Source organism: Simochromis diagramma, unplaced genomic scaffold (assembly GCF_900408965.1).
Source record: "Simochromis diagramma unplaced genomic scaffold, fSimDia1.1 OVJJ01000201.1, whole genome shotgun sequence".
NCBI classification, from domain to species: Eukaryota; Metazoa; Chordata; class Actinopteri; order Cichliformes; family Cichlidae; genus Simochromis; species Simochromis diagramma.
In genome coordinates this window covers 571504-599502 of record NW_024387223.1, presented here as the reverse complement: position 1 = coordinate 599502, position 27999 = coordinate 571504, and the positions used below count along the sequence as shown (strand labels likewise).

General features: G+C 40.3%; 3 protein-coding genes across 3 annotated transcripts; 2 read left to right on the top strand and 1 right to left on the bottom strand.

Annotated features, from left to right (window-relative positions):
- Positions 1–2215: 2215 nt before the first annotated feature.
- LOC120746626 lies at positions 2216–4296 on the top strand. Its single transcript, XM_040052056.1, has 3 exons — positions 2216–2447; positions 2536–2612; positions 2870–4296. The coding sequence occupies exons 1-3, from the start codon at positions 2322–2324 to the stop codon at positions 3858–3860; spliced, it is 1194 nt and encodes a 397-aa protein (XP_039907990.1). The 5' UTR covers positions 2216–2321; the 3' UTR covers positions 3861–4296.
- Positions 4297–4306: 10 nt separating this feature from the next.
- On the bottom strand, positions 4307–6525 carry LOC120746625. The gene is made up of 3 exons (XM_040052055.1): positions 5821–6525; positions 5370–5505; positions 4307–5087 (listed from the first exon to the last, which is right to left on the bottom strand). The coding sequence occupies exons 1-3, from the start codon at positions 6414–6416 to the stop codon at positions 4335–4337; spliced, it is 1485 nt and encodes a 494-aa protein (XP_039907989.1). The 5' UTR covers positions 6417–6525; the 3' UTR covers positions 4307–4334.
- Positions 6526–24898: 18373 nt separating this feature from the next.
- Positions 24899–26486, top strand: LOC120746639 (programmed cell death 1 ligand 1-like). Its single transcript, XM_040052071.1, has 3 exons — positions 24899–25051; positions 25523–25888; positions 26127–26486. The coding sequence occupies exons 1-3, from the start codon at positions 24973–24975 to the stop codon at positions 26333–26335; spliced, it is 654 nt and encodes a 217-aa protein (XP_039908005.1). The 5' UTR covers positions 24899–24972; the 3' UTR covers positions 26336–26486.
- The last annotated feature ends 1513 nt before the right edge of the window (positions 26487–27999 follow it).

Here is a 27999-nt window from a genome sequence, read left to right as displayed (position 1 = left end):
ACGTTCAGTTAGAGCAGAGCTACAGATTAAAAATGTCCAAGGCGAAGCGGTCAAAAGTCTGGCTGTACTTCACAGCAAAATATGCAAACTCAGCAGCAACAAGTGCTTTAAGCTGATACTGTGATACTGTCAAAGGAGGTAACACCAAGAATCCGATGAAACACCTGGCGACGCATAGCGTTTTTTTTAAAAGCCGAGAAATGAGCCGTATTTGATAGCTTGCTGCGAGACCTCACACCGTGCACGTTGGGTGGGTTGCCAGTTATCGGACCCGGAGCAACATCCCCCAAAAACCCGAAGAATAGAGTCCTGGCCCCTAGCCCTGCCAGTGTAGCAGGGATGATGATGGCAGCAGAAGCCGTTCTTCTCTGCGTGAGTAGCTTAATGTTGTTCGAGTGTAATTTACGTTGAGTAGGCTAACCAAGTTATTACATTAATGCATGTAAAGTGAACTAGCAAACATGATCATAGCTACATGCGGCTGTCTTCTTGTTTGATGGCAGATACTCCCTTCACCCTGGACAAAAAGGCTAAAATGACCAAAGAAAAAGTGGGAAACAGTTAAACATGAGAGGTTTTTGGACAAAGTTTGTGTTTTTTTTCCATTGATTAAGCACTGCTTCCAGCCAAGAGTGATACCATATATGCCCTATAGCTGCAGAGAAGGCTAACATTGTTATCTTTTTACTAAAAAAAAAAACAAAACAGCTGAACATGAGAGGTTTTTGGACAAAGTTTGTGTTCTCCATTCTTTAAGCACCGGTTTGAGCACCGTTTGAGCACCGGCACCGTTTCAAAAGTACCGATTTGGCACCGGTATCGGATAAAACCTAAACGATACCCATCCCTAATATTTATTTATGGTGAAACAGTGGTGGAATATCGCTGTTGCTTTCGTATAAATGAAGCGGACATACCTGCGTGGCCGCGATCTAATCCTGTTTACATAAAGTAAGCCTGCTCCCGAGCAGGTTTATGCTTACGGCTCTGTTGCTATGACAGCAAGTCCCGGATGAGCTTCGGGGAACCGAACGATCCAGGATCACGCGAAATCGTCAACAATCAAATCCAGCTAACTTACTTAGCGAGGTACGAAGAACGGGCCCCAGCACACCGGTTTGCGTTTTGTTATCTTGGCCTTGGATTTGATAAGGCTGCTGTCAATCATTCATTGTCTCGTTTACATTGGAAGAGACTCCTCCCACTTCCGTTTTGAATCCTGACGCTATGGACTACTTGCACTAACACTTCCGCGTTCTATGTAGTCCTGCCCCAGTGCTTCCGGTGCGGTTAAACCATGGCGACGTTCTACACTCGCTGCCTACAAGAGCTCCCAAAATTGAACATCACCGATGTTCATCGGATTTGCAGAGTGACGACTACCCCCGCCAGCAAATTAGATAAAGGATTTAAGTTATATGCTGCATCATATATACACAACTATGAAGGTAAGAAAACGTAAATTAACCGACAAAGAAACGCTAGCTAATGTCAAATGCAAACACTACGTTACTCCGCTATGTCCTTCATTTGATGTCAGTTCTCTACATTACATGTTTTCTTAAACGGTGTTTTATGTCGTCCTAAACTATACTTGAGGTTTTCTTAACTAATGTCACTTTTGTAGTTAGACACTGTTATAATGGCGTTAGGTAGTTGGCTAACTATGGAGGTAGTTAACTACCTAATGCTACTCTTGCTAAGTGTAAAATATATATGTTTAAGACGTGCTGACATGAGTAATACAGAAATAATGCTAATGGTACTTGTATCTTTATTCAGTGTCCAATAAAGACAGGTTGTCAGGGGAGGTCGGTGTGAGAGCCCTGTGCTACAGGTCAATGAGGAAGAGTGAGGCACCACACAGACTAAGTGTAGGCAGGAAGCTGTGTAAAGTTGTTAATCCCCGTTCAGTGGGGTTCAGTTCATTTAAGCATTAGTTAAGTTCATTCCTAAAGGCCCATCAACTTGAATGTTTTCCTTGTCTCCCTGCTTTATCACTCCTAATTTGACTAGTCAGATAGTTAAATCAACGTGTGTTTGGGTGATCAGAAACATTTGACAACAAGTTAATACTGCAAATATACACAATCTAAGTTATTACAGTTATCAAGCATGGTTAAGTTGTTTTAATAGGGAGAGAAGGAAACACTAAGCATTCAGGAGGGTGCGTAACCATAACACTGAACTATGTTCCTGTTCGGCTCCTCCATGAAGATGTTACATTTTTAATTTTCGTTCTTTCTTCTTAGATTAAGCTTCTGGATTCATCGCCGGTGATACTGACACATAGCCAGTGCTCCTGTGTGGCAGGCGCTGTTATGTGCAATCACACAGTGGCACTGCTCTTCCAAACAGCACACTACTCACAACTCAGAGTGCCGGTTGTCCCCCCTGTGCATAGCTGCACGGAATCTGAACAGCAATGGCACAAGCCACGGACAGTGGTAATTTAAATGAGGTTAAAGTTTTTGAATTAGTCCATGTTTACATATGAACAGCAACACCATCCATAGTAAATGTGTCTTCTGTTAGGGTGTGAGGCCAGGACCCATCAACTCCATGATCTTCACTAAGCCGGTACCAAATAGAATGGCCCAGACTGGAGTACGGTAATTACATTTGTAAAATTTGGTTTCACGTGTTACAAATGTATGTTGCTATTTTTTTTCATACATACATGTGTCAGAATAGGTATTAATTTACATACAACATTACACTTTCTGAAGACGGCTAACTCAGTCATGTACATATACATCCCAGTCTCTAACTTATGCACCACTGTTTTACACCTTTTAGTTTTTAGTTTAGTTGTTGTTCAGTATAACAACCTTCTTCCTTACATTATTGTCATTGATGTTTTCTTTAGGAGTGGCTTCTACAGAGGCATGGTGGGTCCGTTACCAGATCCCTGCTTGTTCAGAATAACGGAGGCATATGCAAAATTTAATATTGAGGACAGGCCACTTGTGACCACAATGAACATGAGACCTGACAAGCCCCTTGTGGAAAGTGCCTTTGGGCTGGTGCAGGAGGGCAGTGTTCTGTCATATCAGCAGCCGGTTTTGACAACCCGGTACATCACACTACACCGCGATGCACCACCAACACCGCACTTGCCTCTGGAGGGGTATGACATCTTGCCATCAGATTGTGTGTTTGTGTGCTCAGAAGAAGAGCTTCTGCATCTGAAAAGCTTGTCTGTAACTCTGGAAATGGCTCACAAAATAGAGGAAGCTACACGTGAGCAAAGCTCTTCGTCTGAGTGGCATCAGCTCCGCAGGCCCAGAGTGACTGCCTCTAGGTTTCGGGAGGTGTGTCACGTCAGAGGCCAGAGCTCGGCCGACTCACTAGCAGAGCGTATATTGAAGGGAACAAGGCAGACAGCAGACATGAGGAGAGGAACTGAGATGGAGCCTGCAATAGCAGCAGAGTATAGTAGGCTAATGAATGTTAACTACTCACCCTGTGGTCTGGTCATTCACCCCATTGCCCCCTGGCTTGCTGCATCTCCTGATGGTGTTGTTTTTGACCCCAATGAATACCCCCAGTTTGGCTTCGTCGAATTCAAATGTCCCAATGTACAAAACTTTATTGACTGCAAATATGTGCAGATGGAATGTGGTACCCCTAAACTAAAAAAGAGCCACGCATATTACTGGCAAGTGCAAGGACAACTGCTCATCAGTGGGATGCAGTGGTGTGACTTTGTTGTATGGGCACAAGAGGACTACCTAGTGCAAAGAATATACATGGATACAGATGTGCACAATGCAATCAGAGAAAAGGCAGACTATTTCTTTTTTTACATATATATGCCAAGATACCTGTGTTTGAAAAAATTAACAGTGAAAACATAGCAAAAAGAAAAAAAGATCCTTCAGGCTGGCTGGAACAAAATAACTGATGTTTTATTTTCAATATATTTCATGAATTCTTTTGTTGTTACATGTTACCTTTATGTGACATCAATAAACTGTTATTTAAGCAATGGCATCAATTTAATTTTTAAAAACACACATTAAAACGTTGAATTTGTGCAGAACTTATTTACATGGTAAGTATTTAAAACTCCATGCCTAGCATACTGATATACATTTAGACAATAACACAACTGAACTGTAGAAAATGACAAATGGTATTTTTGATGTTCCAAAAGCTCAGTGTCACTTATGATTTTAAAACGATTTAGTGATTTACTTTATAATTTTGATAAACAGTTTTGTTGAATCTGAATAGTAATATAGTAGTATAATTAAACAGTATTATTAACATTAAACATTTGCAATGAATATGAATTATCAATAACTGAAACTCAACTCATCCATCTTGTCTCACTTAACCCATTTTTTAACTAATGCTGTGTTCTGGTAATTTGACAGCATACATGCCACTGCAAACAGTTGGTTGATATTATAAACATGTGACATAGTAATGATGCTATCAAAAAGTTTGTTCTGTTTGATCCTCCTAATGACTCGCTCCACATGTACCCTGAGTCTGGCTATGGCCTGCGTCTCCTTAACCTGGTATGCTGGCATCTGCTTCTGCTTAGATAGAAAAGGGGGGCGGTACACTTTGCATTTACAAGAATCAGTGATTAGGAAGCCCTTATCTACCATCACTGCCATGTCTTCAGTCAACTTCTCAGCAATGCCTGATTGTTTGAATAGTTCCTTGTCACTAACCGAACCAGCATACAGATCAGAGATGAATGTGACTGGACCATGTGGAGCTATGCCAACCAGGGCTTTCATCATACAGTGGGATTTGTACGAAGAGTACATTTCACTTTGGAGAAGTGGTGAGGATGGTGTCTGACACCTCAGCTCTGTACAGTCAAGGATCATCTGGGTGTCTGAGAAATCTTTGAATTCCTCAGGGAGGTAAGCTTGCACTTCTTCACGTGTAAGCCAGATGCACTGAGACCCCAGTGCAGTGGCAAGAAAATTTGTCCATGTTGCAATAATGCGGCTCACTGTGGACTGGTGTATGCTAAATCGGTGTGCCAGGTCCCTCTCCTTCAAACCAACTGACAGGAAAACCAGGAAAAGAAAAAACTCGTCAATTGGCTGTAGCAGCTGCCTCTGGAAGGTGAAAACAAAAGGGAAAATGTTACTCCTTAAGCTATGAACTAGTAAAATTATTCTTTTCTTGGCTAAATGTTTTGTAATGGTTAGGCATACCATACTGTACCATGGGGTAAACAATGAGGTGCTGTAGTGCACAGGTGTATGTATGTAAAGGATACTGAGTCTAGCATACATACACCTGTGTATGTATGCTACTGTACATAATGTAATGTTATTGTACATAAATACAATAACATTACACCTCTAGTTCTAACTACCAACAAACCCATAACTTACCGTTGATGTGCGTGCAGGTGTCAACACTTCTTCGTTCCGATTGGCAGCTGACTTGGCTCTTGAAGCCCGGATCATTTTATAGATGCAAGGCTCAATCAAAACCCAGAATGCCATCAAATGATCATAGCTTGGAAATCTATTCACGAGAGAGACATACATCGTGTCAATCATTAATTAACATTACACACTGACATAAAAATAATGTGAACTGTGACAAATATGCTAATGGTATGCTGTATAAAATTGTCTGATTAAGAGTCTATTTGGTGTTGTATTTTACCTGTAGCATTAGGATATCGTTTAAATACTAAAGCATCTACATAAAACATACAATCAGCAGAGAAAAAGTAAATTTCTATTGTGTTTCATTAAGACTGGAAACGCTTGAAATTTAACTGATGGTGACCTTGGTATATTTTAAACAGTTAGCTTGAATAGAACTTCGATGTACCTGGTATAGAATTGGATGTCAGTGTCGGAGCCAGCAAAACGCTGTAACCCAAATTCTCGCTGGACACGTAACTCCTGTATTTCCTTCCTCAGAGTCTCCACGTCTTCGGACAGGTCTTCTGCAGCTGATGCAGATATGTCCAATGCAGACGGCTCGGGGACTGAGCAGTAGTCATGATCTCTTGTAAGACTGTGCTCTTCTTGATCGTCAGGAGGAACTAGTTCAGAGCGTCGCTCCGTTCTCTCCCAAACACTACGCCGCGGTGGTTCAACTTTATAGCCATTCCACTCAAAAAGTGTTGGTACAGCACCTTTAATAAGCCTCCTTCGACCATCGAGGGTTGTTGGCTCTATGAGTTGATCACTGGCAAAGTGTCTGCAGCAGACCCTGGTGTGAGAGGTGATCGTGAAATGATCCCGGCGTATGTTTACCAGCCATTGTCTTCTCAAGTCGGAATGGGTCGGAAAGGCATGAAAACTTAGTATGCCGTTAAATTTGGCTGAAGCTGAACAAAGTGGGACACAGCAATGCTCGGAGTATTTCTTCTCCTGTTTTTGAAAATGTTCTGTTTTAAATACTTTCCTTTTTATACTCATTCTGAAGCGACATTAGCATAGCTACCGATAGATAAGCAAACGTACCGGAAACGCACAAGCGGTACTATTTGGAAACGGAAATACGTCACATGCCCTAGTGCAAGTAGTCTATTGAAGGACTTCCTGTATGACTGTTGTCGGCTTTTTGGCGCCAATCGGGAGAGGTTGGTGCGGGTGCTGTAATAGAGCTTATGGAAGTTTATTTTTTTATTAGCAGCCCCCTTGATAAAGGCACAAGGTATGTTTATGATGTAAATAAGTACATGCTTAAATATTTTGGGTGACGGAAACTGCATTTGTCACATTTAGACTGCAGGACTGGCGAACCTGAAATCCCCGCCCATGCACTAGTGATGGGTCGGTCGCGAACGAAATGGCTCTTATTCATGCAGGTCCATAAGACAGAGAATGTGCATGTTCTTTTTGTTTTTATATTATAATTTATATTTAATTGTGTTGTGGTTTGCAGTGTTTTGTGTTGTTTCACTTTAAATTTGTAAAAGGAAACAGCTGAAAATTTAAATAGTTAAAAGTTGAAATGTGAATAGTTGATTTTTGTATTATATGATTTATTTATTACATTTTATGTGGAGTGAATAAATAAAAGTCTATTTACGGTGCCCCCTACAGACAAAGCACATACATACATACATACACATATAAACTTCAAATCAGGTACGAACCCTGAAGCACGTAAAAACTCTAAAACACATAAAAACTCAAAACACGTACAAAAGACAACAGAAGTGCTCCAGGATGCTGGGCGCAGTGTTGAGCTTTTGTTACCTAGTGGCTACACAAGCCAGCAAGTACCAACGACCTGATTTGGTGTGTGGTAGTAACAGGTAAATGAACATTATTATTTTTTGAATTATTTGACTATATATGAATGCTTGTGTATAAATACACAAACAATACACATATGCTTTCATGCTTTCAATTGTGTAATTTAAGGGATCTAGTAGCTCTGTTTTGGAAGTTCAGTTCATGCTAGAAATGTGTTTTGGAGTTTGTACGTGTTTTGTCTCTAGGAAAAGGTCCCATGTTGCAGCAAATAAAATGCTCTGTTGAAAGTAGAAAAAGTGAAGTGACCCTGTGCACGAGAAAATGCTAACTTCCTGGTTTGAGACCGGATGTGGGTTTGTACATTTCCGGTAGCTTTACTTTGCAGTCAATCGCTACTGCGAAGATTGACTACAAAATCGTGTCCAAAATACAAAAACGGAAAGATTGCATTAAGTTACAAAGAGCAGAAGGTGGGAACACTCACCATTACTGTGTCATTAAAAAAAAAAAAATTTAACGTTTGAAGAGTGTGGATTGATCAGTTGTTTACATCACTCAACACAAGCAGAACTGCATTACAAAATGAAAAGACACATCGTCCACATTCAGAAGTATCTCTGTATAGTGACAGTTCTTATGATTTAAACAGGCAAATGTTCAGCATTCAAACTACAGGTGAAGAATAGTCAAAGCCAGATGTTTCCCCCGTTATGTTGATATCAGCTAGTCAAGTACACACCTACACATCATATCAACAAACCGTGAAAAAAAAGCCACAGGATATAAAAAAAAAGTAAATAAATGATGCTGGTAAGGGTCTCTATATATTAGTATTTACCAAGGGTATTTTGTGACTTACCTATTTTGGGCGATCGTGGCTCAAGAGTTGGGAGTTCGCCTTGTAATCGGAAGGTTGCCGGTTCGAGCTCCGGCTCGGACAGGCTCGGTCGTTGTGTCCTTGGGCAAGACACTTCACCCGTTGCCTACTGGTGGTGGTCAGAGGGCCTGGTGGTGCCAGTGTCCGGCAGCCTCGCCTCTGTCAGTGCGCCCCAGGGTGGCTGTGACTACAATGTAGCTTGACTGGATATGTAAAGCGCTTTGGGGTCCTTAGGGACTAGTAAAGCGCTATATAAATACAGGCCATTTACCATTTGCCTTCAAAATTACAGTGGTCCCTCGCTATAACACGGTTAACCTTTCGCGGCCTTGCTGTTTTGCAGAATTTTTCTTTTTGTTGTGTGTAAATTTGCATGTCTTTTTTGTCCTTCTACAGAGCCTTGTGTTCTGGGTCCTGATCGGCTGTAGATCATTGTCGACTTCCTCTGTGCCAGCTCGCCTGTACAGGACAGAATCGCTACATCGATCACTAGCAGTAAGTTTTCTCCCCAACAAAATCAATGTCGACAAAATGTTTTGCACCGTCAAAGGCACCTGCGGTAGCACCCAAAACGCAGAGGAAGATGTTATTCATCGCACAAAAAGTTTGACTTCTTGTTGGACACCCGCGATAAACGAGGGACCACTATACAAATACTGAGAAATATAACATTTGAATGCTTTCTCTCTTTTGCTCTGAGGCGCGGGGAAAAAAAAATATTGACAAGACGATGAACATCATCTACAGATATATTCAGTAAATGCCCAAGACATCTAGAGAAATGTAAATCGCCGCTTGATTCATCCATTTGGTCGACTTGTTTTGGAAAACCCGACCGTAAACAAGGAGCGAATATAAACAAAGCCCTCTACAGGAGTTTCCCCACCGGAAGTAGCATATGCTAAGGTGCACAAAAACTGTCATTTCGGCACTCAGCAGCTTCCTGTTTTCACAAATAATTAAAGCTGACATCGAAGGAGATTTCTTGCAAAAATGGTCGTAAATCAGCAGGTGGGAATACGCTTAAGTTGTATTTCGTCAATTTTGGCAGTGGTGGTTGCAATTTCTAGTAAAACTGGGCAAGAGGATTGAGGATGCGGAACAAGGAAGTGTAAAAAGAAGGAGAAGATGAAAAAAAAAATAGTGTTCAAGAAAGAAGGGGGGTGAGAGTGTAAGGATGTGATAAGATTCGTGAGAGGAAAAGTATGGAAAAAAAAGGAAAAGAAAAATGTAATTGAAGGTGTGTGTATTTTCTTTCTGTAACAATGGAAAACACAATCTAATATAAACATGCACAAACTAAGGAGAAACATTTGTGTGGAGTCCAGCAACACATTATTTGCATTACAAATCACTGTGTGTACTTCACAGTTCATTTTATTGCCACATTTAGAGGACAGTGGTGACGCCTGAGGCAACAAATGTAAAACATTTCGTCAACCTTTATGTAAACTTCAGAAAACAGCAATCGGGATCGTTAATTAAGACGGATGTAAAGAGCACACTTCTGTTTTTGTGGTCAAGTACCTTGAAGTCCATGGACATCATAAAATATAAAACTACACACATCATGTATAAACACATATAACGTTACCAGAAGATCATTGTCATATAGAGATAAGCAGTGTAGCCACATTTACCCATAATGAAATACTTTGGCTCGTGCTCCTCAGCTTTACATGAGCTTATAGAGGTATGCACGGACAGTTTATGTCTGACAATATTTTCACGGACCGGCCTTTAAAGTGTCGCAGATAAATACAACAAAATAAAACCAGTACCGTTACCAAAATAGAAGATTTATTCATAACACACGGCAAAAGACCCAGGAAAACCAAGTTAACAATAAAAAACAATTAAAAACCCTGAAAACCATCAATTTTCCACCCAAGCCTCAACCCCCCGTCCCAACCCCCCGGTACTGGGACGGGGGGTTGGGGAGGGCTGTGCTAGTTTACTAATGTTCAGGCGACGTTTGACACAGAAAACTCGTTGAAACCTGCTTTTGGAAGGATGTGAAACAGTGAATATAATCAGATAGTAGATCTAACTTACTCCCGAATTAGAGCTGTCATTATATTTATACATAGATGTTTTTATTTAGAGTGCATACAAGTGCTAATGATGGTGGTGAATGGAGTATGGATCGTAGTGTCGGGACCGATAAGCATGTGTATGCTATATCATGTTTGTTTGCACATGTGTAAGTGTACTATATGCAGGTGAGAAAATTCAGGGCAGAGTCTGTTTGCCCAGAAATGCAGGTTTACAGAAGCTGGAGTTGAATATTTATTTTGAATATTTTGTACTTTGAATGATACACTGGCACAAACATGTATGTGTGTATTTGTGTCTGTGGTGTGTCTGTTGACCATTTACCCTGATGTGCTGGACCCAGCGTGTATACTTCTCTGCCTGTAGCTCCTCACTCTGATTGGCTGCTGTACAAGTGAACAGTTATACTCAGACTTCTGTATCCTCCCTGCTTTGTGTTGTTTCCTCTTTCAGACCATAAACCTATCACAGCTGAGTCTGGACAGAACATCACTCTGACATGTCGAGCTCCAAACAAGAACATCACTGCCATAGAGTGGAAAAGAGCTGACCTGGGAGTGGAATACATCCTTGTGTATCGGCAAAAGCACTTTGATACCACCAAGCAGCATCAATCTTTTAAGAACCGGGTGGATCTGCAGGACAGACAAATGAAGGATGGAGACATGTCTTTGATTGTGAACAATGTGACGACTACTGATAATGGAACATACGAGTGTCGAGTCTACACAAGAGGAGAAAATCAAATAATGCTCCAGAGACGCTCATATGCAGCATAAACCTGAGTGTTGTTGTTCCTCCAGGTGAGTGAGTAGAGTTGAGTGTGTGTGTGATCAGAGGTGAAGCTGCTTCCTGGTTGTTGATGTTTGTTTCTAAAGATGTTGTTGATGAGACTTTGTAGAAAGCAGCTGGTCTGAGTGATGTGATCAGAGTGCAGTAGATAATGTCTGACAGCAGTTTGAAGAGCAAATGGATTCTGTTCTGTTCTTCACTCATCACCTACCTGACAGCTGACACCTCACACCTGTTTCTCACCTGCAGGTCAGACAGGAGGACTCACAGAGGATGGAGGGAAGGAGGATGGAGGGAAGCAGGATAAAGTCAACAGACATTATGGGCTGGTAGCTTCTGGGTTGTTACTTCTTGTCCTCCTTGTTGCTCTCGTGATCGCTTCAAAATTGCCAAACAGAAATTCATCCAATCATCTTCCTTCTGATGAACCAGCTGACATCTGTTCTGAAATCAGAGTGTCAGCAGGATGAAAACAGCAGCCTGGTACAACATCAAGTCTTACATGGTACTTATGCAGCCTTTTTACTGTTTGGACCCTCAAAGCACTTTGTTGCTACACCACTCAAGATGGCGGCGCACACTGTTGCAGCAGCTTACAGCTCTCTGTCTCAGTACTCTTTTCTTTAGTTGCTTAGTTTGTACATCCTTCTCATTTCTTTTTGCACTATCAGTTTCTATCGGTAAACACGGAGCTCTCTATGCTACTGAACACCATCAACAGCAGCGGGACGGTGTTCACGTAACTGCAGGTGATTTTAATAAGGCCAGCATGAAGACTACTCCCAAAGATCCATCAGCATGTGAAATGTCCCACCAGGGGAGAGATCACTCTACATCATGTTTACTCCAGCATGGAGCCATACCCCTCTCCCACTACGACCAGTCGGACCACCTCTCCCTCCTGCTCTCCCCAGCCTACTCCCCCCTCAGACGCAGTGCCAGGCCCACCACAAAGACTGTTACAGCCTGGCCTGAAAGCTACAGGACTGCTTCACACAGACAGACTGGGACATATTTGAACACCAGGAGCTAAAACCTTTCACAGCACTGGACTATATCAAGTTCTTTGCAAATGTGACTGTGGACAAAAGCATTCGGGTTTTCCCAACATGTTCAGCCTGCTTCCTCAGGGATGCTACAGGTGCATCAGTACAAAAACCCACAGACTCAAACAGTTTCTTCCCTAAAGCCATAACCACCCTGAACTCACACATGCACCAATAACAGTTACACCACTGTGCAATCCCAAATTCTATGTGCAATAACCCGAACTGTATATACAAAACACTATTTATCTACTGTTGTTACACCAGATTGTATATTTGTACATTTTATATATTTGTTCCTGTTAATACTGTTTATATCTTAAAAGAACCCCCCCCCCCCCCCCCCCACACACACACACACACATATATATGTTTGCACTGGGTCGGAGATGCTCTGTATCTCATTGTACTCAGCAAACTCCCTGAAACAGGACCTGGGAGATGTATCTGGACCTTCAGCTGATCTTATCCTTCATCTTGGTTCTTGGTGCAGCACCTTAGTTCATCCTGAACATAAAACCTAAAGCACAGTGTTCTCGCCTCATTGTGAAACTCTACAGAGGCACTGTTAGATTTTCATGGTAGTCAAAGGAGCTTGCAAAAGAAAGCGTCTGGACTTCTTTAAGTTGCTTGAAGACGTTCACCTCTCATCCGAGAAGCTTCTTCAGTTCTAAGGTCAAATGGTGGAGAGTCCCAGATCTTTGCAAGCTCCTTGACTACGATGACCTGGATGACTGAGAAGCTTCACAGACATTTTCATTGTAAGTCAACATGACCACAGCATTAGATCCAGATCAGGTCTTTGCTTCACAGACAGTCATCTGATCGTATCGAGGATATTTGGTTGTTTGGAGGTATTTCAGCTGAACGTCACTGACAACTTAGGACCACTGAGGTGTTTCAGAGTTCATCTACATTAGGACTCACTGTTCACCTGCACTCTCTGTTCCTCTACACTAGTATCAACACAAATCATCATGTTTTAGTTACTGAGACTTTGGGAAAGAGTGTGAACATTTCTACGATTGTAGCCTTTTTCAGGATATAGCTTTTTAATAACTGTTGTTAATAAAGGGTAAATATTTATTTTCTGTTGGGATTAAAATGATTGTCTTCCAGATGTTTTGATGTAACATTTCAGATGTTTTGTGATTAAAATCTTTGGGTGCTGTAAAATTAAACATTTGCATGTGTGTTTGATGTTTACAGATGTGACTGCATGTTAACTGTAGTTTGATGCGTTTGCTGATTTGCTGACTTTGTTCTTTTAAATGTCAGGATAAATTTCTCCTCAGTTCATCAAATATTTACACTGAAGGAGGAACTTGACATTTTTCACACTCCTGTGTTTGTTAAAGTGGAAACTGTAAGTGGTATATTTTTTTACCCTCTGTTTAAAAAAGAGGAACATCAACTGTTAGTCAGCTTTAGAAAGTTCATATCTAGAAAGCATAATTGAAATCCTTTGGGTTTTGAAATCAGAGCTGAAAAGTTTTCACTTTATTACACAGCAGTCATAAACCCTGCCTGGTCCTGACTAATGTTGGAAGCAAAACAGGTTTGACCAGGTTGGAAGTTGAGTGGGAGACTGTGGGGAACACCAGGAGTGCACAACATGTGAAAAGTATTTACAGAAGATATTTTGTGAAGTTTATTTCTGTCCGTTTGACGTTTCCTCCATACTGGATACAAAACAGCTGCTGCATCGTCACCGAGTCTTACAAACTCTCCCTGGTGCTCACTCAGAGTTGGAGCTTCGCTGTCAGTAGATGGCAGCACAGGCCATGATTGAACCTTAGGAGTAACAGTCTGATTAACCTGGTGCTACTTACTTTTCCTAAATCAGCTAAACGAACTTCTTCTTTCAAGTAACTTCACACTTGGCACCATGTGTCATAATATTTAAAATGGGGAACAGTGGTCAGGTTTGATAATAAATGAATAAAAATGTCCTTCATAGACTGATCCACTGTTCGTGGACACCTCCAAATATGAACATTAGACTGTTTATTATGAGTTTTGACTTCATGGAGGATTTACATTTACATTTGAGTTGGCAGAGGACATTATGGGCTGGTAGTTTTTGTTTTGTTACTTGTTTTTGTGTTCGTTGTTGTTCTTGCGATCACACAAAAACTGCCAAAGAAGAATTCTTCTGATGAGCCAGCTGACAGCTGCTGAAACTGCAGAGTGTCAGGATGATGAAATCAGCAGCCTCACAGAACCTAAAGTCTTACTTAGGTAGCTCTTTTCTACTCCATTTTAACCCTCAAAACACTTTAAGCCTCATCAATCCTTATTCTCACATGTTACTTTTTAACCCTCAGTGGTTTTTAACCCGAGAGTCACACCCTCACACTCAGATGGACACATGAGGGTGAACGTGGGCTTCAGTATCTGACACTGGCTGATTACAGAAGCCAGAAATCCAATCACTACCATCAATATCTCCTGAGCCACAGCTTCCCACAGGCCAAGTGTCAGGCCTAACAAATCAGCAGCAGATGAACATGTGAAAGTCATGTCCTTAAGAAATAGGGGAAAAAATCAGCAAAGTCCTGACCCAGGACCTGAAAGATACATGTGGACCTTCAGCTGATCATCTGCTGTTCACTGAAGCCTCAGAAATGTTCATGAAACACAGTGTGTGTGTTTATCCAGTGTCGTCTGTGTGTTTACTCTGCATTTCCTGATTGCTTCAGGTCTGTTTGGGATTCAGGAGATTAATCCAGATTTCACTGGTTGTTTTAAACGATTGTTTAATCAGTAACCTGTCACATGTGAGGCAAATACATTAACCACTACAGCGCTGTTTTAAGACGATCAACACAAGTGAAACAGCAGAAGTCCCCGCTGGAGGTCAAAAGGTCAGATTCAAAGACTATACGACTGCTCTTATCAACTGGACAAACATTTATTTATGGATTTCTAATATTTATGACATTTATTCTGCTCCTTAAATGTTTAATAAAACCAGAGTGTTAACAGCCAGGACATGTGTCTGAATGTGGTGGAGAATTAAGAGAAACACACACATTAGCTACAACTTTACATAACTCGAATGCAGTTCAGTCTGTTTTAGATAAGATATGATCGTTTTTCACAGTCATGAATCATTCACCTGAAGATCCTTCTTTGTTTCAGTGTCAGCTGGGAAGCAGTTTAAACAGAAGTTCTTCCACTTTTTCTTTACTTTTTGCACGTAATACAATTTGATTACAGTCATCCAATTTATAAACACAATAACTACCACACACCGTTTTAAAGGGATACTGTCGTTTTGTTTTTTTGTTGTTGTTTGTTTTTTTGTGTTTGTTGTTGTTTAATTTGCTCATGTGGTCATTTGCAACACGCAAAGCAGACACAAAAAGATATTCAGCTCCCGGGAAAGTTAAAAGCTCCAGCCCTTTAGCAGGCAGCGTTTTGTCTGACTGCTTTGTGTGTGAGGTTGTTTTTTCAAGAGTGAACTGTGCAAGTGAAAGGAACTCTTAATGCTTCAGCATACTGAGACATTCTGGACATTTCATGCTCCCAACTTTGTGGGAATAGCTTGGTGGGACATCACGTGTTTCACAGGTTTGAGATTCACTCATACTAAATGTCTTTATTGATTCGAGCCACTCTACACCTGTAAAACCATCTAAAAATATTAAGTTATTTAATATTTTCTATATCTTTGGTTACTTTAGAAATGTCACAGCATGTCAGACCAAAATACTGGAATCTGAGGCGATATTCCCTGCTGTCACGCGTGTGCTCGTTTAACCGGAACGTCACCTATAAAAGCTTTGTTTGAGTCATAAAAAATATTCAAGCTGTTTGCACATGATACCTTTCCTCGATACAGACGTTCTGTGTCAGATCACTACATTTCTTGTCTTGTTGTGATCGCTGACGTCTCGCTTGTGGTTTCAAATTCCTAACGTGGAATGGTGTCTTTGAGTCTGCAACCATAAAATCAGAAATCGATATTCTAAAAGATGCTTATGTTAATGTTATTTGACATGTCGCCAGGAACCTTTGAGATATTTTCATGTTTTATAAAACTAAAGTGATAAACAACATGAGCATTGCCCCGAAATTGTTTCACTTGGGCCAGACATTTATGGTATCCTTCCACAAGCTTCCATCTATAATAGTTTGCTGGAGTCTTGACTCACTTGACAGAACTGGTGTATAAATAGATAAATCAAAGCTTTGGGGTCATTAAGACTGACAAAGTGGAGTTGTGGTGTAATGTCGGCAAGCTACAGGCAGGAAGCATGACTGTAGCTTGTCTACATTACTGTACATTACATTACTACATTACATTATACTGTATGACTGAATGTTGCAATCAGTGGGTGTGGCATAACTCTAACTACTGAACATGAATCTTTGTGAGTCAAAGAAAAGCCGAGGATGGAATTTTCCACTCTTTCCAAGCGCAGCACTGCTTCTGCATCAAGTATTTACTGCACACAGATAATCTCAAAGGTGAAATCACAAAGTTTCTCTCTTCAAGAATGTTTGATCCTATTTGAAGTGCCAAGAAGTGACCAGTGCTGTAATTGACTAATGCATGGGTTTTATAAGCTGATGGAAGTGTTTTCTATTCACATAGAATTGAATTCTATGTGAATCTGAAGGTATCCTGTAACCTGACCTGTCAGATTAATGCAGCGCTGACAACTAAATGACTCTTGGGTCAGACTCTATGCAGATAATTTACTTTGTTTGTAAAATGATAAATTCTTTCTCTCAATCTTGTAATCAAACTAAATGCAGAAAGGTTTTGGTTTAAAGTTCAGCTTCACCTCTCCCACTGTTTATTTTTCTTTTTATTTATTCATTCATTTTACAGTGTTCTTCTTCTGTGACTCAAAAGAAAAAAACAACAGCTCCAGCTGTTTCAGTCTGTTGTGCTATGACTCAGTGCTTATGAGTCAAAGGCAGTGCAACTCTCTCTGACACTGTGGTGCACTCTGTTATTGCACATTTGTGTCTCTCCTTTATAAGGTCTAACAGTACTTTTGAATTGTTTAACCTTGAATTTGACACCTAGTCCTGCTGTCATGAAACCCGGTCTGTTGGTGTGATGTCATGTGATGTCTGTAGGACTCATAGACATAGTTTGGCTCTGTAACTTGATCAAACTGAGCTGTGGATCAAAGTCAGTCACATTTAAATATTCTTCTGTGTTTCCTTGGTTCAAAGTCTCTGAGAGTCTCACAGTTTGCTCTTTCTTAGTTTGACCTACTGTTGAAATGTGTCCCACATCTGAGTCTGCATTGATGGCCTCAGAAACAACCACTTTATTGCTCTGTTTATGAGCACGATGATAGGATTGTGTGTCAGAGGTGGGAATTCAGATATTTCTATGAGCCTTTTTGTGGGGATTCAAACTGATTCAGCATGCAGTGTACTGATAATAATCCAGATATTTACCTCCAAAAAAAGCATGTCTACACATGTCTTATTTTTTGTGTTTTATAGATTTGAAGTGACTGCGCTTATGTTTAGAAAAGAGCTGAACTTTTGTAATTCACACACACTCACTATTCAGCTCCAACATTTTAAAACCACCGTAGGCTGAATTGTTCTTAAATAGTTTATATGTGATGTTAGTTTTTCTTTAACTCATATCACATAAAAACAGGGTTAAAATAATACAAAGTTTAATGTTTTACAGTCATGTAAAGTAAAAAAAACATTTTTGAAACTACTTATATCAAGTTATTTTAAGTGGTTCCACTAAACTGTGCAAAGTGACTCTAAAGAATCAAACTAGGGTTTTACTCAGAAATGTTGAATCAGCTCAGCAAAGCCACTGAGTTAACCTGACCACTTTCTATTGCTCTGTGAGTGTTTTTAAATTTCAGATTCATAATGAATTAATATTAATTAATATAATAAACTATGAAATCCCATGAACTGCAAAAAGCTTCAGTAGAATTTACTTTTATTTATTTGCTCTGAGATTATCTTGGCACTGAAGCAACAGACAACACAAAGAAGAGACAGTAAATATGATATCAGCACAAACGTTGCATCAAATTTGAAATTTAAATCATTCAAGTTTTACTAAGATATGTGGTACTGATTTGCCTGACTTATCCTTCACCTCCTCTATTCTCAATTTTTCCTCTCAAAAAAGTCGTTGTCATAATATTTATTTCACTGAAGTACTTTTAACGGCAACAGCAGCTAAATTTGCCTCTTGTAACTGAAATGATTTACCTGTGGTTTCAAATTTCATGTGATCTTGTGATATGTGAAGCAACTAACCACTCTTACTATATTGTATCACGTCACCTCAACAATAATCATTTTCACAACTGTTAAGTTGTTGAATTTCATCCAGATCATACACGATTTAACTACGTTCACCAGAGTTTTACAATTATTTTGTTCAAATTACACATTAGACTTCTGTAAATGTAACAATCAGTTTCACTTCCTGTTTAAAATTTTTCAGTATCTCTGACATCAAATGAGCAAAAAATAGTCTTAAATATAACAACACCCAACCTGACAGACTGTTACCAAACTACACCCTCCACTTTATTTAGTCCATTGTCAAAATTGCTTCTTCTTCTGCAACAAGTCAGACAGCTTCTTACTCAAATTGTGCACTTCACTAATTCATGGTGTCTCCTTACTGATTTCTCATCTTCAGAGATGATTAAAATAATGTTTAACAGGCAATAGTGTAGTTCTATATTCTGCTTATGTATACAAACACAGTTATACAACATCCAGACTTTTATCATGAGCTGTGGTCAGTTATAGGGGACGATGACACATAAAACAAGCACACACAGACAGTCATCATGGCTGTGTGTGCTTTCTCAGAGCGAGTTCCCCCTACAGTGAAATGTGACACTGGAGTTTGCATGTGAGTCACATGACAGGCATTAAAGACATTCTTTAAGGCTTCTTTAGTTTGGCATTAGTGAAATAAATAGCATATTTTCTTCATGGAAGTAAAAGGGGGTGTTTGTCTTAAAATAAACCTTTGCTATTGATTTCAAGTCCCAGAACTGAGTTCAGCTGAGCCCCACAGGAAAGTACTCACACTCCACCCCCATAATTCAGTTTTTGTGCAACATGGAGGCAGTTTTAGAGGGAAGCTGACAGCAAACAAATCAAATGCAAACATGCACTATGCTGCTGTTGTAGCTGTCATGTGTGACAATGTGGTTTTAGTACCACGTAGATGAATCATACAGATAGATTGAGTCTGCATATGTTGAGACTAACACTAAATAATAGTAAAACTGTGTTACTTCAACTGTTTTATGTGTGAGTTAAAGAAAAATTACTCTTTGTTCTGTGTACAAGGCAGCGTCCTGCTGTTTCTGTGGTGTGGGGGAGGTGTTGAAACCAGCCCTGAACACAAGTTTGAGTGAAACACAGTTTTAACTTTTAGTCACAAAGGGTTTTACTTCCATATTTAAGAAATATTTTCCGTTCTATATTTTCTGTTCAGATTGCATATCAAATTACTGACATGCAATCTAAAGTCATGTTGATGACTCTTTTATTTCTCTGTATTAACTACAGAAATTCCACAGCAAAATTTCAGTTTCATCTTTCTGAGTGTCCTGTTGTGAGACAGCAGAGGAGGGGGAGGTGAAGCTGAATGGCAAACCACAACCTCCATTTTCTTCTCTGCTTACAGTCACAGGCTCATTAGGAGCTGTGGAGGTTACATTTTAATTTTATTTTATTTATTATATATCAAAGAAGGCCAGTATTAAGGATTATTATCAGCCTTTACTTGAAGAAATAATCCTGTGCTGCAGGGCTGTTGCCAGTGCTGCAAACCCTTGGCCTTCTCTCAGTCAGCTTCATGATGTAATCACCTGAAATGGTTTCCTCTCACAGCTGTGCCTTGTCGGGGTTCACTTGTGGAATTTCTTGCCTTCTTAATGGGACCATCAGTTGTGATGTGCAGAAGCCAGGTTAGTACACAGTCCTATTTGACAATTGTTAAATTCACATTATTGCAAGAACCAATCAGCTAAGTTAAGAGAATCGACAGCAGATCATTACTTTAAGAACTGAAGGTCAGTCAGTCAAGAAAATATTTAAGAATATGAAGGATAAAACACATTTTGAGGTATTTCACAAACTTTTGTTTACTACATAATTCCTTCAGTGAGAATCTACAATGTAAATAGTCATGAAAATAAAGAAAAACCATTAAATGAAAAGGGTCCAAACCTTTGACTGTAGTGTAAATCTGCTTGTCTGTATCTGGAATGTAGTTCTGCAGCTTTTGAGCCGTCAGTATCAACTGTTTGTAAAAGGGTCTCTTTGATTTTCTTTAGCTTGTAAAAATACAGCAGAAACTAAAACATAAAACATCAAAGTAGCAGAAACAAAAACACAAACAACATATTTAATTGCTAAAAATAGGACAAAATAAATAATCACGCAATAAAATGATTAAAAAGGCAAGTTTTTCTTTATTTAAAATGTTTTAATATTTTTATTTACTTTTTCACAGAACTAAAAATGAAAAACTAAACTACTATACTACATTTTTAAAGATTTTGTTTAAAAATGTGCTAACCACATGTGCCACCAGGTGATCGATATATGCTTTTTTTTTTTCTGCCCATCCTGTTGGTTTTTGGTTTTTTGCCCTTCTCCCCCGTCCCTCTTCTCAGCTGTTTCTCTTTCCCTCTTTCTTTCTCCCCTTGGTTCAATCGGGGTAGACTAACACAATTGCCCTCTTGTTGGACCAAAGACCGCTTCTTCAAGACCACTGAGGGTACCACACACGACAGTCTCCCCTACTAAGAATAGCAACTACAGCCTCTGAGCTACCTACAGTCTGGTAACCTAGACAATGAGGAGAATGTGCTGGACAGGTGGAGAGAACGTTTTGTATTTCTATTGCACCAAAGTAACTAGTGCACTTTCCTTTTTACAGAATGTAACAAAAATGTGACTTGGCCCCTTATAATACTGGAAAAAAATCATCTGCATATCTATACTGATATGGGTAATGTGTAAGGAACAAATGGATGCCACATTGTTTAATAGAAATGAAAATGATCTACCTACAGAGGGCTGAATTCAACGCTACCCTGAAAATCAAAGGGGTTTGGGTGATTAGTACCAATTCTTTCATCTGCCTGCATATTCTCGCCTACTAAGGTCAGGCATTATTGTACAAGAGGAGGAAACCAGGATCAACGGAACCAGCGTAGGGCCTGACAATGTGTTCAAGGATTTCATCCTGATTCCTAATGGCAGCCTGTAGAGGTCTCTAGAGGTACATAAGCTTTAAAATGAGAAGTACTACATATTATTCTAGATATTAGATACATGCAAGTTAATATATGAAATACCTTTGAAAACATCCATGTTTATAAAAGTACCATGCTGCAGCACCAACAATAATGAAGAACATGAGAATGAGATGATTGTTCTTTCCCACTTTTATGACATTTCGTTTTTTATTACAAACTTAATTCATAAGACTGAGACAATAAGGAAACATAATCCACCCAACATGAGTCAAGCACGTGGCTCACAAAGAATGAGATTTCCACACTGGATCAGTGGGTGGCTGTGTTCATAATGAGGGTTTACAATGACTTTGGCTTTTTTTTAAAAAAGAGAAAAAAAAAAAGCACTGTTGCCGCACAGCAAGAAGGTCCTGAGTTCAATTCCACCATCAGGTCAGGGTCTTTCTGCGTTTGCATGTTCTCTCCCGTGTTTGTGTGGGTTCCCTCCGGGTACTCCGGCTTCTGGCGTGAATGGTTGTCTGTCCCTGTGTGTTGGCCCTGCGACCTGTCCAGGGTGTACCCTGCCTCTCGCCCTATGACAGCTGGGATAGACTCCAGCGCCCCCGCGACCCTGATAAGCGGAATTGAATGGATGGATATTTAGTTTTTCTTCATGCAAATCTTCAGATGTCCTTTTTAGAGGATAAATACACATATCAGTCTAAGATGTGACAGAAATGTCAATCAGGAGTCGTATCAGTGAACACAGTCCTGACTAACCTGCTCACTGTGTATGTTAACAATGATCAGATGAATGTTTATTTTTTGATGTTAGTTTAAACCTGATTTGTTTTTTATTTTATTCCAAACTGAATTCACAGAAGATGAAGCATCTGAACTGAAGTTAAAAAGACAATTTCTTAGAGAGACATAAGCTGCATGAAGGAGTGGAAGCTGAATGTGATATTTTGTGGCCTCTGTGTGACTCATTACCAGAGACTGTTTGACTGTTAAGCAGTGACTCAGTGAGTCTGTTTAAATTTGGTTCACAGTTTTTCAAAGACTTCCTGTGTGTAAGGAAGCAGAAAGTGGAGCTTTGCTTTGCTTGTTTCTGGGATAAATACAATAAAAATGTGTTGATTTGAATCTGCTGACTCACAGATTAAAGAATAAAACCAAATGTATTTAACTGTGTGATTAAGAATTAGAAATCAAATATTCGGGCTGTCCTGTTTAAACAGCACAGAAAACAAAATGGAGAAATTCATGCAGAGTTCAACAGGAACTGTTGACTCTCTGTTGCTGACTCACTCAAGCAAATTCCTGAGTGTCACATTTACTCCTGTGGGATCAGAGTAGTAAAACACCACGTGACACTGGTGCTAATCTGAGCAGGGATCATATTTCTTGGCACCAAATGCACATTACGTCAACTCTGTATCCATGAATATTACAACATGCCTGCTGCTGGTTGTTCCTCTCTGTGTTGTGAATCTGTGTTTAGTCTTCAGTGACAGTTGTGCAAGTTTCAGCAGTTTGAGACGTGATGATTGTTTGTACCTCTATTACAACAAAGGCCACAAGTTAAAGTTTAATACAGGAGTATCTGTAATTTGAAGCTATTCTGATGTGTGCAAAGACAGCAGAGAAATTCCTCTTTACCAAGAAACCCTGTTTATGAAGAGAAAACAAGGCAAACTTTTCACTTAGTCTAATGCAGCAGCTGCTGTGTGGAAACTTTACACAGTAAAGTAGGAAGTAAGTAGGAAGTCCAGAGTCTGAGTTGTTTAGATTAGGGAGTCCCACACCACCTTGCTTCCTAGACAGTATTAATGTTGAATATTTTATTCTAGGCCTTTTACCGTTCCAAACAAATCTAGAGATGAGCCTGTGACAGTTGTTGAATTTTTCCACTGGGATCTTCACTGGCAGGGATTGGAAAAGGTACAATAGCTGTGGGAGGATACTCATTTTTATTGTTGTGATTCTTGCACTAAAAAAGTCTAGTGGAAGAGTTGACCATCGGTTTAGATCATGTTTAATATGAGTACTCAATCCAGCTGTCGCAGATTAGTAAATAGATTTGATACACATCACAGCACCGTCATTAAAGCCGAACCTTTCAAGCACGGCGTACAGGAAGCTCCAATCTGCACTGTGGAAAGCCTTCTCTGCATCCAGGCTTATTAGGGCTGCACTGTCCTTTTTTGTTTGTATCCAATTAATTAATCATTAATTAGATCTGTCACAATTGCCCCATATTGTTTAGCAATTACAGATGTGTATATTTAGTAATCCACAGTGAGTACCGATATGAGTCTGTAATTGATACAATATTCAGTGACTTTTCCCTCTTTAAGGATTACTGAGATAATCATGATCTCCACATGGCACAATGATCAGAAATATCTGTCACTCCAATTGTGCATTCAGTTACTCTATATAGACCCCATCTGTTCATTAAGACATTGTCTATTCTTGAGTAAGTGTTGGGAGTCTTTGAGTAGTGTGTATCCTCCTTATTCAGTGAGTGATGTTCCATCCATACATCTACCATTCCCTGCTCTTTCATAAAGGTATTAACCATTCTCACCAGGCTGTTTTTGCTTCTATTCGTACTTGTATCAATCCTATGGTCGTATACTACAATAAAGTCTCCTGCACACAACACTGTCCCTTCAGATTCTGACATGACTGTTGTAAGTAGTCTTCACATTTTGTTGATTGCTCTCAGGGGAATATAGAGATTGATTAGCGTCACCACCTCCCTTTCTAGTTTACCTCTTACAATAATGTCCTGAATTTCTTTAGAACATTCAAAATTAACTGAGTTTTTTATAATTTTGCTACCCTTTGCTACCTTTCTCATTTTAAGCATCACTTTACATCTCTTAATTGAGTTATTCATCCCATTGACATCAGAGAGCACTGTCCTCTGGTTGATGATGGATGAACCTCAAACCTGAGCCACAGTTCCCTCACTGCTCTTTTCAAGCAGCAACCATCACAGTTCTGCTACAGTTTGACCAGTCTGTCTCCATAATGGTACACAGTTTGCATCACGACAGCAGAATCTGGCTCATCATTGTGTTCATACAATTTTAACACATTGCTAGTGTTATAGACTCACTCTGTGTTTACTAATTAGAGCCAAAAATAATAATTGGTGCTTATATTCTCCTCCTGTGTGTTTGTGTGTGCAGAGTTTCTACCAGAGCCAAATGTCATCTACTCCTCACTGAAGTCGTCCACCAGTCCAACCACTTTCGGTAGCTAGCTTTGTCTGCTAGCTGCAGGGTGGTTTCTAGCATTAGCAGGTTTCTAATAAACCTCACCCTGCAGCTGGATAAAGTTGTCAAATCAGCGATCAGCAGCTCCAGTCCTTTGAGTTTACTTGCGATCTAATGTTGGTCAGGAATATGGTGTGTGTGTGTGTGTGTGGAGTGGTTGTTTTCTTTAGCCTAGCCAACAACTCATCGGTTCCCCCCCACTTCCGCTGTTTCCGCGCGTGCACTGCCGGTGTTTACCGATGCTTCTCGACGTCCAGCCGAAAATTACGTGAACTGAATTAAATCGCCTACAACCCAGGGTCATCAGACACAAACACACTACACCTCACTGACGGGTCTTAACCAATCAGATCAACATACGTCATCTGACGATCAGTTTTGTGTATGAACTTTAATAACACCAGAGCACAGAGTCGCTCTCTCACGCCTACCGCGTTGCATCAGCATTACAAAGACTCCTCGGGAGGATTTTAATCCATTCACACAATGACTAAAACAATGGTTCCAGTGTGGATTTTCCTGCTGTGCGCTTATCTCTTCTCACACGCAACAGCGGAAAACAAAGGTAATTGGTTGTTTTTCATATTTCTAAGACACACTTTCACGAAAGTCTTTACAGACAGGAAACTGTATAACACTTTCCTCTCTGTGTTGTTTTCAAACATTCTCATACCCAGAGTGCATACTAAAACACACACACACACACACACACACACACACACACACACACACACACACACACACACACACACACACACACACACTTCTTTTGTCCTGAAATATGTATTTTTCACTTTAGTTTTACTGCAGAGTTTAGGGATCTATTTTGGAGCTCAGTGTCATTCATCTGTATTTTCTGCACTTAGTATAAGAGATTGTGCTCAGCAGCAGGTCTGATGGTCAGTTTTAAAGGATTTAACGACTATAAACCAGACACCAGTGGTCTCTCTCTGATACTCTGATTATCTGCTGTAAAAGTGAACACTTGAACTTTGACCCATTTAACCTCTCTGCTGTGTGGTGTTTCCTCTTTCAGACCAGAAAGTCATCTCAGCTGACTCGGGACACAATGTCACTCTGCCATGTCAAGCTCCAGACAAGGACATCCCCATCCTAGTTGTAGAGTGGAGCAGAGCTGACCTGGAAGATGAATATGTCCTTACTTACCGGGATGGGCAGTTTGATCCTGATGAGCAGCATCCATCTTTTAAGAACCGGGTGGATCTGCAGGACAGATGGATGAAGGATGGAGACGTGTCTTTGATTGTGACAAATGTCACAGCTGTAGACGCTGGAACATACGAGTGTCGTGTTGTCCAGAGAAGAACAAACCGCAGGAAGCGAGCTCATCTGAAGACTGACCCCATCAGCACCATCACACTGAGTGTTGTTGATCCTCCAGGTGAGTGAGTAGAGTTGAGTGTGTGTGTGATCAGAGGTGAAGCTGCTTCCTGGTTGTTGATGTTTGTTTCTAAAGATGTTGTTGATGAGACTTTGTAGAAAGCAGCTGGTCTGAGTGATGTGATCAGAGTGCAGTAGATAATGTCTGACAGCAGTTTGAAGAGGAAATGGATTCTGTTCTGTTCTTCACTCATCACCTACCTGACAGCTGACACCTCACACCTGTTTCTCACCTGCAGGTCAGACAGGAGGAGACACAGAGGATGGAGGGAAGGAGGATGGAGAGAAGGAGGATGGAGGGAAGGAGGATGTATCTGTTCTGAAAGTTGGTCTGTCTCTTTCTGCTGTGCTTCTTTTTGCTGCCATTGTTAGTTTTTTGATGTATAGAAAACATGGCAGCAAAAAACATCACCACAGAATTGGTTGTAATGAATTGAAGCATGTTTGAAATGCCTCTGAGGTTTTTACTCCTGAATGGAGTAAAAACAGCTTCTCAGTGTTAGGGATGGGTATCGTTTAGGTTTTATCCGATACCGGTGCCAAACCGGTACTTTTGAAACGGTGCCGGTGCTTAAACGGTGCTCGAACCAGTGCTTAAAGAATGGAGAACACAAACTTTGTCCAAAAACCTCTCATGTTCAGCTGTTTTTTGTAAAAAGATAACAATGTTAGCCTTTTCTGCAGCTATGGGGCATATATGGTATCACTCTTGGCTGGAAGCAGTGCTTAAACAATGGGAAAAACACAAACTTTGTCCAAAAACCTCTCATGTTTAGCTGTTTTCCACTTTTTCTTTGGTCATTTTAGCCTTTTTGGCCAGGATGAAGGGAGCATCTGCCATCAAACAAGAGGACAGATGCATGTAACTAAGACGGTGTTTGCTAGTTCACCTTACATGCATTAATGTAATAACGTGGTTAGCCTACTCAACGTGAATTACACACCAACAACATTAAGCTACTCACGCAGAGAAGAACGGCTGCTGCTGCCATCATCATCCGTCATCATTTCTGCTACACTGGCAGGGCTACGGGCCAGGACTCTCCTCTTCGTGTTTTTGGGGGATGTTGCTCCGGGTCCGATAACAGGCAACCCACCCGCAGTAAATGCGCTCGGTGTGAGGTCTCGCAGCAAGCTATCAAATATGGCGCATTTCTCGGCTTTTAAAAAAAACGCTATGCGTCACCAGGTGTTTCATCAGATTTGAGGTGTTACCTCCTTTGACAGTATCACAGTATCACCTTAAAGCACTTGTTGCAGGCTGCTGAGTTTGCATCTTTGGCTGTGAAGTACAGCCAGACTTTTGACCGCTTCGCCTTGGACATTTTTAATCTGTAGCTCTGCTCTAAAAGAACGTACGTACCTGAGCCCGCCTACTATCCTCGGAAACGTAAAATGATTGGCTAGAATCCAAAGTGTATGACATCTCAGGAAAAAAAAAGCACCGAAATGTGCGCTGCTTTTCAGTCTGGTTTATGTCTACCGTTTATGTCAGAACCGATGCCATAATGGCACCGGATACCGGTACCCATCCCTACTCAGTGTTGACTGAAATTATCCATCACATTGTGTATTTGGATCTTTGTGAAAGACTTCAACCTGTTCTTTAAGGCACGCTAAAGAACTTAAACTAAGGATTTATTCATCCAAAAAGAACATTTAAATAATTGCTTAACGTTTCTTTTTTCTTTGGTGCAAAACATCAACGATCTGTCCAGCAAACATTTTCAGATTTAAAGTTTGAACATTCAATAACAGCATTATTTGTAAAATATCTGAAAAACGGTCCAAAAAAAAACAAAAAAAAAAAACAACAACAACCTGTCTGCTCGATGAGCTTCATGAACACCAGCTGGAAATCCTCATATTTTTAAAAAGAATGCTGCGAGGTGGAGCTGTACTTACGGTTTAAATAGTTCAAATTCAGAGTATTCAAAGTTTATTTTATGAAGCTATTATTTATTTATGTTTTTAAGCACTACTTGTACTGTTAAAGAGCACATCAGCATCTCCTTCTTTAAGCTGCTCCCGTTCACCACAGCGGATCACCTACCTCCATCTCGCTCTGTCTCCAGCATCCTCCTCTGGAACACCACCCCTCTGCATGCCCCC